The 12967-nt window shown below is 41.2% G+C and overlaps 1 protein-coding gene and 1 long non-coding RNA gene across 7 annotated transcripts in view; one reads left to right on the plus strand and one right to left on the minus strand.

The window, feature by feature from the left end:
- The window catches only part of gria4b (glutamate receptor, ionotropic, AMPA 4b), a 155354-nt gene that overhangs the window by 84201 nt on the left and 58186 nt on the right, over positions 1-12967 (minus strand). For all 5 annotated transcript variants that reach the window (XR_001225179.3, XR_266961.3, XM_003453711.5 and 2 more), the window contains exon 3: positions 2076-2315. Coding sequence is in view for 3 of the 5 variants with exons in the window: in XM_003453711.5 (XP_003453759.1) it covers positions 2076-2315 (240 nt within the window). In the remaining 2 variants the exon portion in view is untranslated. The remainder of the gene's footprint in view (positions 1-2075; positions 2316-12967) is intronic.
- Positions 2242-12506, plus strand: LOC112848012 (uncharacterized). 2 transcript variants are annotated; one of them, XR_003221884.1, is made up of 6 exons: positions 2242-2375; positions 3209-3305; positions 10552-10616; positions 11483-11727; positions 11890-12009; positions 12103-12506. It is a non-coding gene; the product is annotated as an uncharacterized LOC112848012 (long non-coding RNA). The 2 variants fall into 2 exon arrangements; XR_003221883.1 differs by lacking the exons at positions 2242-2375; positions 3209-3305 and having other exon boundaries at positions 7906-10616; positions 11129-11727.

Here is a 12967-nt window from a genome sequence, read left to right on the forward strand (position 1 = left end):
CCCCTTCACCCACATGTCCATTAAAGTCTGCTCCAATCACCACTATTTCTTACTCCAGAAATCCTCTTTCTCTTCTAAGTAACATCCAACCTGTGGGGCATACATACTGAGGACATTCAATGTCAACCCTTTAATTTCCAGATACTTACAATCCTGTCTGAATCGCTTCGCCTCCACTACACTGTTCATGTACTCTTCCTCCAAGATTACCCCTTCTCCGGGTCTCTTCCCTTCTACACCATGGTAGAAAAGCTTGAACCCACCTCCTCCTTGCTTGCCTTCCACTTCGTGTCCAGAACACCTAATATATCTGTCTTCCTTCTTTCCATCACATCAGCCAGCTCTGTCCCTTCACCAGTCATAGTAGTCTTTCTTATTTGTTCCTTCAACAGGAATTTTTACAAAATCCTACAGGAAAGTTTGAGAAAAGAAACTCAAAGAGAATATGAGTGAAAAATGCTGTGGTGAGAACAAGGTTTATTGGCATATCTAAGAGAGCAAAGAGCCACTTTCACGCTGCAGGAACTTCTATATTGTTCTAATAACTGCAGGAGATAGTTCCCCGTCTTTTTATGTGTCTGGACTACAGCAACCGGGGACCACTGTAGTTCTTAGAAACTGTCTCTTTTAGCTTCTACTACAGAGGTAGTTTTCCAAGATAAGAGAAACCTCGAGTGACACAGATGTACTGCATTTGGTCAAGACATAAGCAACAGCAGACTCCTGAAATGAGCACTGCCCCCCTCCCACGCCATTACTCCATTCACACTCTAATTATTATTATCATCTGCTACTGCAGCGCCTAATTTGTAAAGATCGACCTGCAATATTTACATAAAGAACTTCAACTTGTGTCCTTAATCATTTTATTTTGTTTTCTTCTTTGCACCTTATTTATTACTTGCATCTTAATTTTTCATTCTTGCATTTCTATTTTATTCAAATTAAATTATTTTATTTTGTTTCTTGTTTCGTGTGGAAGACCGGAAAAAGAGGCTGAACAAATCATCACGACAGTAGGTGATGTTGCATCACAGGCCACTGCTCAGCTATTGTAACACCTCCGTTATTACAAAGCCTGCAATTCCAGTATTTCAGAAGGTTCCCATTATTTTGGTGCGAAGGACAGAGCAGCGCAAATACTAAACAGAAAACAAGCTTAGAAGATGTTTAGCTCTCAGCAGGTCTCTCCTGTGGGTGGATCTATAGTTTATTGTGAAAGTAGCTAATGTGGTTGTAAACCGAAACTAACTTTGTATCTGTAATTACCTGAATTTGGAAAGAGTAATGGTTTAATGAGTTACAGATAAATGTAATGCAATTCTAGTAATGTGTTGCATTGTAATAAATTACCCTCCAACACTCATCCTGTTTTTTAATCGCTGTAGCTCAAATGAGATCCCTTAGGTTTGCACATCCAGCCACAAATCTAATGCAGGTCATATTCAAAGCTTACCTCCTTCATGAAGACAATACTTCTTCAATTCTCTGGGGATTAAAATCATTTGGATATGGTTGCAGTGCTTAAAAACCCTGTCTGCTTTATTAAATGTTGATGCGTTTGGTGATGAAATAGGTTCGTGGCTTTTCCTCTCTTTGTTTGCACAGTTGTGTGAGATGATCTGTATATCATCAGCTTTCAGGACTGTCTTACTTTTACTTCGAAGCAGCACTTGTCTCTTTATATTTCTACCCAACCTTTGATTTTTATCCCTCAAGGACTCACTTATGTTTGATTGCAGGTTGTTTCTGTAGTCCGATAACTTGTAACGCTGTCAAGCAAAGCACCTTTGTGCAGTATATCAAAGATTTTCATTTTCTGGAAACAACTCATTTTCAGTGTATGTGAATGTAATGATTTTCTGGTGAGGGGAGACTGTTACACAAAAAGTAGATTCACCGATTTCAAAGGAAAGTTCGCCGAGATCAACTGATGATGCATTTAAAAAGGTTTTCTGTTAGATGAGAAACACGTTAATGTACGGCATGCTCACAAGCTGGCACAGAATCCACGAAAACATCTCCAATGTGTGATTAAGCTGTCAGAGCGAGAGGTGTTTATTTTCATCACCCACCTCGGTCTGTGTCGTACAGGAAGACGAACTTGTTCCAGTCATAGTGGTCGAGGAGGGACAGGAGGGCCCCACGGATCGACGGCCGGAGCTGCAGGGTGAACTGGCTCTCGCCCTCGGTGGGGAAACTCGGCGTGATGAGGGAGATGTGCAGCGCACTGCAGAAGGACGTCAACGTGTGGACCGAACGCTTGTCGTACAGGCCGAAGATGGCGAAGACACCGCGGGAGTACTGGGAGCAGACTGTGGAAGGAAACAAGAACATAAAAATTAATTGGTACCATAAATTTGAAGGAGCTTGAGGTAATGGGAATGGAGAGGGAAAAAAAACATGTCAAGGTTTTATATAGTGAAAAAAGAAGTGAAATGAAGTTGAAGTTCTTTTCAGGCCTTTAGTCTTTAGTTATACTGAATATTGTCAAGAAGTCGCTAGCTAATGATTTATTTTTATATTGTTATGATTACATATACACAAATAGTGAACTTTTTTTTTCTTCTGGAAAACCAAGTGCACAGTTGGTATTTCTCTTTGGGTTTGGGACCCTTTTCACATTGTTCACAGCCATAGACTGTATATAAAAGATAGCTGCAGCCACTTGACATCACTCTTTGGTTACTTGTGTGTTTGCCGTGAGCCAGAAGTATCCAAATATGGTTTTTACAAATGCTAAGTTAGCAAAGTGCATCCATAAACAGTCCGGGTACACACACAGATAAATTCTAATTTATTGGTGACGTAATAAAAGAGTTTCAGTCACAAAACTGGAACAGAAACTGCTTAGACCCTTAAAAATGCTTCAACAATACAAAGGGAGTGAAGGGACTTTTATAAACATTCAAAGTAGAAAGCATTAAATTCAAGCCTTAACAAAGCTTAATCAGATGAGCAGGGGTGGGGTCATTATTTTTTTTAAAAAGGTAAGGCATTTAGCATTACTGGGGTCGGCCTGCACTCAGCTTCATCATCCCTCTGGGTTCCTGGTTAGCTTTGTGTTAGCATGCTGTCTGTGCAGATCTGCGCAAAGAGCTGAAGTTCTGTTGCTTTTGTTTTGCCCTGGATGCAGTTTGCACTTTACCATCACATTCTTAATCTTTTGTGCAATAAAAGGAATCTTTTATTCTCCACTCCTGAACAGCTGCAGGACCGCTCCACCACTTTCCTCCTCCCAGATACAAACTGAAATCAGCTGATTGTATCACAAGTGTTTTTCTTTCCATCGGCCTGGAGTGCAGGTAACTGATGAACCTTTGGAACGTGAGTAACAATATAATTGTAACTGTAATGTAACTGCTGAATTTAGCACTGTAAAGTGTGGTTACATTGTAAGGAGTTTCACCCAAAACTGCAGGTGAGTTTAAAAAAGATTCACCCATGAAGGAGCCTGGTCATGTGAGGCTTTATATGTATAAATGTTTTAAATGTCTTGTCTTTCTCCCTCCCCTCCAATCAGTCACAGCAGATGGCTGCTGGTTTTGCCCGTTTATTCCCTGTAAAAGGGAGTTTTTCCTTCCCACTTTCGCCAGGTGCCTACTCATAGGTTGTCTGATTGTAGGGTCTTTATCTTAAAATACTAAGCACCCAGAGGTGACTGCTGCATCCTGGACGAGTTGCAGATGGGCTAAGGAAGACTTAGAAATGTAAAAAGTGAGTTACAAACATTGATATGGAGGAAAATTAAGTGCGTCTACAGGGACTGACTTTCTTCTGTACTGAGCGTCAAGTGGTCACAAAAGGAACTTTAGTTTTTGACACTTTTTCACTGGCTTTTGTTTTTAACCACGGAGCCTGGAGCTTCCTCAGACCCTGGATCTGTTTCACACGAGGGGAGAAAACTAGGGCAACTCAAACACAATGCGTTTATGAACTAGTTTTTTAAAATATATTTTTCTCACAACAAATATCAAGTGTACAACAAAGGATTTTGTCACGCTGTGTATCAGTTCATTTTCCTTTATTCGGCACATTCATCCCTATGATAACTTCATTATTTAGCAGCATAAAAACAACATGCAATGAGGGCTCATCTTAAACACATCTTAAACACATCTTAAACACATCTTAAATCATTCAAGTCCCACGCTCACAGGAAGCGATATTTTACGAGAACCGAGCGCTTAATATGAGCAGTGATCGCCATCGCATTTAACTAAAACCTCGCTGCTTTGAATGACAATTGATTGGTGGGAAATGTGGTGCAAAAATCACCACAGCAATAAGCGCTTAGCACCATGACTGGCGACAAAATAACAAACCATTATCCCGCTGATTACCACTTTAAATCCTTTCAAGAGAGCCACTGAATGCAGCAAACAGAGATCAAAACCAAACACGTCCGTTTCCTCTGATGCTTTCATCTAAAAAGGCTGTTCCCGTCCCCCATTTAAACAGCAAAACAACAGTACCAACAACTAAATCATTCCCCTTGCTGTTGTTTAGATATATTCTAGAGGACATATTCCCCATTAACAAAACACATCATGCTCATGCTGCTCTGCTTTCATGGCATAAAAGCAGCACCAACTGAACCTGCGTCTCTTGTGTTTATTGGTCAGACTTTGAATTAAATAGAAAGTCTGCATTTGCATACACAAGCTGTGCTATACACACATATACACAATGCGTCCTGCTTGAGGAAATCTTCTCATTATAGAAAGGTTTGGCTGTCTACTAGAGCTGTACTATAATTGCCCACTTTCTGCACACACGGAACAACAACAGAGAGTAAAGATAATGAGCGTCCTCTGCCAGTTTCCGGGTGCGAGGAGAATCAGAGTGAGTGGCGAACTGAAGGAAGAGCTCAAGATGTTCCCGTTGTTAAAGGAAAACTGGGGGTGGGGAAGTAAACAAGAGAGCTGCTTTACTGACTAACTCATTGTTTCTATGCAGAGAGTGCAGTGCGCTGCTGTCGAGACAGAGGGGGAGAGAGAGTGTGCATATTTTCTAATCTTCCTCCCTCAGTGAAACAAACAAGGCGGCAGTAAAAAACTGAGAGGAAAGTCACTCTTCTTCTACACACAATTATAGTACACAGAGGTGCTGGGAACTATACTACCAGGGTGAAAAACAGTCAAGACTGTACAGTAGTTCGCCTTCAGGGATTTCAGCCAGAAAGACTTTAGGAAGTAGTCAGGTGAGGCCGTATTCAGAGTGACAGTTTACACTGGAAGCAGCTTGTGGTGGATAACTGGGCCGTACGTAAGACTTTCACTCAGGAAACTGGGGTGAGTTAGGGTCAGTCTTCTCCATGTAATTTTGAGCATCAGACACTTAATTTCCTGCATTCGGGAGAGCTTTAAATAACTATTCTCAACTCTTCTAAATGAAAATTATCGTTGTTGTATCAACATCCAAGTGATTTCCAGCATTTAGTGTGGCAGGTTGATACAGTCACTCCTATCACCTCATAGCCGCAGCCGGCCTCACTAGGTTTGAACCTTGGATTTAACGTGCTGCGGCAGTGCAAACGCAGTGACAAGATTGCATGTTCCTTTCTCAAGGCATAAAACAAAGGGAGAAGTTGATATTTACATAGTAAAAAATAATCTCTTATATTTTTGTGCTCAGTATTGAAATGAACAGACTGTGCCTTTGTTTAGAAAACAACACAACTTCTGTTTTTCACTCTTAAAAGTAACCACACCTGTGAACACTGTTGGGGCTTGAACACACACATAGTTTTTGCTCTGTTTATTTAATCTGGATATATATGATCAGAGTCTGCAGTGGTTTCCTCCCTCAGCCTAAAGACACGCACGTTAGGTTCACTGGTGATTCTAAACAGCCATAGGCCTGAATGTGAGTGTCCCTGTGTTTGGGCTGTGATGGACTGGAGGCCTGTCGCCCCGTGTCAGCTGGGATAGGGCCTGGCCTCACTGTGACCCTCGGTTGGATAAGGCTTTAAAAACATTGATGAATGGATGGCTGGAGACGTCAGAGTGTAGCTCATTCAGTTGTTCCCGCCTGGCGTCAGGGTACTTTTCTTTTCTTTGTGGAGGTAACCCCTCGCTTTATGATAAATATACGTTAAGGCCCTTTGGACTTTGGAAGTTTCAACAAGATTTCTGCTCACTGTGCACAGTCCTCTAAGAGAGAGGGAGTGAGTGGGCAAATTCATGTTTTCTAAATATTAGAGAGGACATGTCCCCTGTGTCCTGTCCTGCCCCCACCCCCAAATCCATGTCTATGCCTTAAGGCACCCCACATGATGTAACTTCACTGTTAAAGTTTGCTTTTCCCTGAGTCATGACTGACTCATTTAAGTTTCGGTGTTGGGTGGGAGGGCTAAACTATTTTATCTCCACAGATTCAGAGAACTGCACTTGGCCAAATGAAACCCAAGTTTTTCAGTGTTTTTGCAGTAAAATATTCTCTTAAAGTAACTTCCAATTTTGCACTGTTAATTAAAAGAAGGAAGGGGCTTTCAGCATATGCAACAGTAATGCTACTCTAGGTCGACTTTACAGGCCGTCTGAAGTTCTAGTTGAATGTGCAGACAGGTTCGGGAATGCAGCTTTCCGACGTTGGATTAGGAGGCCTGTGTCCGACCAATTTAGCCTCCAAGCCTATGAGCGGGCAGAATGGTGTATGTTTTTGATTGACAGCTGAGCCAGCAGGAGCGCTGACATCAAAACAAACCTGCACTGCAAAGTAAGCACTCAAGCCAAGAACAGATGGCTCATTTTTAGAGATGGTGCAAAAGAAAAAAGACCACAGAGCTGAAATTATGGATGCTTATATTTTTAGGTTTTTTTTTTAGCTGATCAGCTTTACTGACACTTAGCCTGTAAACAGCTCAGTTTGACCTCTGAGGATATTTATTTAATGTTTAACCAACCAACAAGCCAAAACAAAAATGAACCATAGATTAAATATATAGAAAGAGAGGTAAGAGCTGCAGGAGGAGGGTTGTCTTCTTTTAATTTAGGTTGATTTGTGTTTGTTTATTTGCCTTAACCTGAAATCTTCCTAAGCTATCTTCAAGGTTTGCTTTTATCTTTTGCTATTAGCATTTCCTTCAGCCAAGAAAAGCTCAGGTTTCGGATCATTTTTATGTATTTAGAGAAGATCTAAACATTGGAGGGGAAAAGGAAGAATAATTACATTTTACATAGCCTGACTGCAGCAATGTATCACAGTGCCAAATATCTCCACTTATGGCCACAAATGGTCCCTTAAGACCACACAGTTATTAACACCTACTGTGTGTCTCCACATTGAAGGATGGGGGCAAACAGGGAGAGAGGGAGAAAGTCCACTCAACCAAGAAAGGAGTGCAGAGGTTGGAAAATCCACACAGCCCACTGATGTCCCCTCCAGGGATAGGATGACATCAGCGCACACAGAGATACACAAGCACACACACACACACACACACTTCACTGAATCGTGAATATATGTCAGCCCGCACCCACGCTGTGCACGGCGAGCTGCTGTTACGCAGAAACACCAGATTGAATAACAACACATTAGTATGTATGTAAGTAAAGCTGCTGAAATTAAAACTGTCTCTGCCTCCAATTACTGCCTGTTTTCATTAGAGTTCAAACAAAACTAACAGTATTATCACTGAAATGCTACTATCACATACAGTACACAGACTACGTAAACACTGAGGTCACATCCTTTTGTTGTAAGTTTAACACATTTGTGGGCAAAGATTTGTGTCCCTGTTGACTGAATATTAAAGCTACAGGAAAAAAAGACAGAATTCAATTCAATTTGATTTTGTTTATATGGCGCCAAATCACAATAACGTTCGCCTTAAGGCACTTTATGTTGTAAGGTAAAGACTACAATAAAACAGAGAACACCTGAACAATCAGATGACACCCTATGAGCAAGCGTTTGGCGACAGTAGGAAGGAAAAACTCCCTTTTAACAGGAAGAAATCTCTGGCAGAACCATGCTCAGGAAGGAGCAGCCATCTTCGACGACTTCAGCATTAAGACTGTTTTAAACACTGGTTTTCTACTCTTGGTTCTGTATAAGATCAGATCAGTCACAGGCCTAGCAACAATGGTTGCTATGGAAAACTGTATATTATAAAAGGCTGGGAAGTTGTTGATCTCTATGTGAAACCAATCGGCCAAACGATGGATAGCATTCGCCTGCTCCCTGCAATTAACACATTTTAAAAGGTGCAACTTTTATTTTGAAGGTCAACAGTCTAAGTCTCACTACTTGCACCTAGCTCTTTGATCGCTGGAAACCAATTATCAACCACTCAGGGAATTCACTTTTCCCTAGCATTTTTTGTTGCCAGGGTGTTGCTGACCAGTCTGTAGGTCTGTTTGTCTAAGGCCTAAGATACACGGCCCCACCCACCTGCTATTTAAAACTTCTGTTTGCACTCAGGAGCCAATAATAAGAAAGTTAGCTTGTTCTCTTGAAAGAAGATGTGCTAAAAGAGCTCACTTCACACAGAAAATGAACTGAAGAACTGTATCAAGGTCCAGTAAAAACAAATTAGGAGTATTTTTAACTTAGAATAATGCAAAGCTGCCCTAGTATTTACAGTCTACTAGGCAGTGGACAAAAAGCGCTGGAAATAAGCAGAACTTTAATGACTGACTGTTGTACTGGCAGGGAGTTCACAAGTGTGTCAAGTGACAAGGGATCAATAAAGTCTTTTCAATTTTATCTTAATACATAAGATATCATGATTTATTTGTTCATTTGTTGATTGCCTTTTGTACTATTAACCTAAACCTATTTCCCTGTTTTAGTGGGGTAGAAGTAAAACCAGAAATAATGTCCTCTCTACCCTATTAAAGGAAAACTCTTCCAGGCACAAATCGTTTTTAAAATCATCATCAAAAACATCAACAGAAGGCTCAAAAATCCCAAAGCAGCTGCGCGGTTGGCAGTCTTTCAGACGTGCTACCTCTGATGCTGAAATATTCCATACGGTTTCCCACTATACATCCTGGCCAACTGCGAGAATAACAAAGCACTTCCTTTTATTATTATTTTTTTTATTATTCCCGTTCACTTAGAATCTGCCAACGGGATCACCGTGTCCAGGGAAGCTCTGGCAGAGTGGCGGGCACAATACGGGTGTACGCCACATGCCACATGGCAAATAATGAGAATCATCCATTTCATTAAAGAAGATTGCCTCCACACTGAACATGGAATCAATCAAAACCATAAACAGCTAGAAGCCTGGCCTACGCCTGCTCACCCACTGGGATCTCTACTATCTGTAGTGTGAGGATTCTGGATTTCTGGTTTTAAAAAAAGCCAGTATGATAACAAACATTCAAATAGTTTGTGCATTATCATGGAAGTGTCTCATTGGCCTGAAAGTCAAGCAAAGTTGAAGAACTATTGCTGGCCAGACAAAGAGCAAGCAGTCCTGCTGCATCATGGAGTCACTCTGGGATCGCATTAAGAGATAAAGCTGAGAGAGCATAAATCCACAAAAGAACTGAGGCAAGTTTTCTGAGTTGCTTGGAACAAACTACATGCATCACCATGAAAAACTGTGGGAACCTATAACAGAGTTGGTTTTATTTTAAAAGTAAAGATATAGCAACTTTACTGCACTTTGTCTGACGTTAACCTATAAATAACACTGCCTCAGTTTTCTTTTAGTCTTTCTTTTAGTACTCCCGCACAGTACTCTGTAGAAGCACATCCTCTGAAGAATGAGATACTCGTGTTTTATGTGTTTAGCTAGCACAGCCTGGAACAGACCACCATGTTTTTACGCTTCATCCACAACCTTTAATACTGTTCCTGATGTTAAAGTCTGAAGTAATCCTGATTATGAGCCAAAAAACCCCATAAAAATCTCAGGCTTCATCTTCCACTAAATGACTTGTGAATGCTTGCTTTCTGACAGGTTTTTCTAAACCTGGCTCTGTATGATGTCAGTCTCAGATGTGGCCTCTCAAGCATACAACTCTGTCTAAAATGACCTCTCAGGCACACACGTGAGGCAACGAATAAAAAATACAGAGCTGGAAACGAGTGCACGGAGCATTATGTAGTGTTCGGTATTTTTATATCAGAAATAGATTAAATAACTTGTTCGAACTGCAACTCAAGGAACTGTACCGTGTCTTTAGGATCCTTTAGCCCACTGGTTTCATTTTAAGGCTTTTGGGTGCTCTCGTCAAACTCCAAACTCCACCCTCACAGACATACGTGTCGCATCAAAACAGAGGCAACAAGAGGGTGTAGACTGGACTTACATTCATTGTCAGATTGTGATACATATAAAAAAAATAACACTTGGGAGACAGACACCTTTACATTTAATATTCTGGTTAAAAGTTTGCGTCTTCATAAAGCTTATAGTTAAACTTGGATCAGGGGACTCTGAACCATCCTGTGCGTTAGGCTCAGGCTGCTGAGGGACTTCCCATGATGCACTGAGCACTTGTTCTAATACTGAATACCATTTAATTTTGTCTTCTTCCTCTGTGTCCCCATACTCTCCTTTCATTTCTTCTCCTTCCTCTTACACCCCAGCCAGTTGCAACAGATGGCTGCCCCTCCCCAAGCCTGGTTCTGCTGGACGTCTCTTCCTGTTCAAAGTGAGTTCTTTCTCCCCACTGTCGCCAAGTGATGCTTTTGTGTGTGTTTATTGGGTTTTTCTCTCTAATATTGGTCTTCACTTTACCATATAAAGCCCCCTCAGACAACTGTAGTTCTGAAATATTCCCATAGTGATAAAACTAAATTGAACTGAACTGCCTGCCAATACAAACTCTATAAACTAATAAAAATCAGCAGTGTGTTTACAGGATGTTCAATTGCCCCCAGGTGGCCAAAAAGATTAATTATTAAATTGTTTTTAATATCTGCATGCTCATGCATGCAGTTTGCATATTTGGTCAATCATCAGGGCATTGATGATATTCCCAGGCCACAGTAGGTAGCCAAATACTTCTTACACCATGAGATGATAATGACAGATCCACCAGACCACTGGCTGAATCTACAGGTCTGATCATCCTTGGACTTTAGACTGATGACCTGACCTGATTTTTCCATTTGGCAAGTCCCTGGGTGGGCTAATGGGTACATTAATCTTTCATTTCTACAGCACACAGGAAGTATAAAGCCAAGTGAATCTGCTCACTGGGAATGCAGCAGGATCAAAGTAAGCAAGTTAATGGAGTTACACACTGCCATCTTATTCTTCGTGCTCTTTAAGTCCAATTCAGCATTTCCAGCTTCTCTCTAATTTATTATTACATCATACAAAACAAGTAAATTAAGAGCCAGTTATACCATTTGGCTCCCTTTTTGTGGCATTCCTAACTTCTGAAAAGCTGCAGCAAAACGTGACTATTTTAAAGCACCTGAAACACACACAGAAAACAGCATTTAATTTCACAAAAATGTCAAAATGACTTGTACTCCGTCTGCAATATGACAATTCTCGTGTGTTTTTGAGACACTCAGAGCAGGCTTCCTGCAGCGCAAAGACACCGCAGAGGCCAATAGTAGCAATCCATCAGAGTCAGGCTGCATCAAACTGATTGCTCTATATGACCCAGTAGTGATGTGACAGCAGTAGTACTGACAGTGAGGGGGCGGCCGCTAGTGACAGGCCGGCCTCCTGGACTGGTCCATTTAGTCCCACACCAGCAGTGACCCTGAAACAGCATCCGCTGGCCTCACACTCCACTGCACAAACAGGTCAGAGTACACCCACACACACATATACACACACATTTAGTGCAGCTCAGTCTGATCAATGGGCCAGACCTTCTGCGTGTGACACACTGAGTGATGCACCAGAAGCTCTCCCGTCATTTTACATAACACTCATCTGAATTCAACTTATATCATCCTTTCTAGCTGAAGTGCATCCTCTGTAGGAATCATCTCAAACTAACCTCATCCAGCAAAGATGAGCAAAAGGCCTACACACTAACGCTTTCCCAGTCTGCTCCTATCGACCAGCAGGACGCCGGGATGGTAAAACTGCTTTGTCATCAGTGCTCTGTGTAAATCAGTGGACGGCTGAATATGGTCTACTGCCATTGACACACTTTCCCCTCGGTCCCCCAGGTGTCAGGCCCCACTCGCAGCACAGGGCCGTTTGATGATGACTGCCTCCGACCTCTGGCCCATCAATATATCGATCGCAGCTCCACAGAACAAACCTCCATTATTTACCACTTGTGCTAGAGCAAAAACATCCGAGGCTTGGGAGTCAATTTACTGAATATTAATGAAAAGGTGCATTTTTTTCCACCATTTCTGACAAATGAGTGACAATTCTGCATGTATTTCTACATACAGCGTCAATGACATTCGTAGGTAACAATTTGTTTTAATGTTATTTTAATATGCATTAGTTAATAAGTAATAAGGTGGTTGTAAATGTGTGACTAAATCATTGTTAAATCTATACTAAACTTCCTTTAGTTGCAATCTATATCCTTAACACCAGGACACAGATGCAGTTTTTACCAAACATTACTTCATCCTTTTTTTCCTTTTTTTAACCAGCAGTGGACCCATTTTACAGGCGCTCTTTAAATAACCGTAACTCAGTTACCATTTGTGCTAGGGACAAAATTCAAATGGTCTCGGAAAGAAGAGAAGAAAAGCTTTATGGGGATATTCAGTGTATAACAATGCCAGAAAGCAATCACAGGTACTGCTGTCTGAACCATGTGTGCTTCACATTCCCGTAACCCCTGAACCATTTTGGGCCAGAAAGAGGATTCAAATGGTTCCTGGAAGATGAGAATTCTGTAATTTTACAGCCAAAATTACTAAATAAGTCCAGGTGGGCTGAATGATACTTTGGTGATAAAGGGGTAAAAAGGGGAAAATAGTGAATTTTTAGGCTGTGGATTGGTTTGATATTGATTTTATTTTCATATGAATACTGACAGAAGAAGCACGGAGCATGAGAGGTTTTGTC

Source organism: Oreochromis niloticus, linkage group LG10 (assembly GCF_001858045.2).
Source record: "Oreochromis niloticus isolate F11D_XX linkage group LG10, O_niloticus_UMD_NMBU, whole genome shotgun sequence".
Lineage (NCBI taxonomy): Eukaryota > Metazoa > Chordata > Actinopteri > Cichliformes > Cichlidae > Oreochromis > Oreochromis niloticus.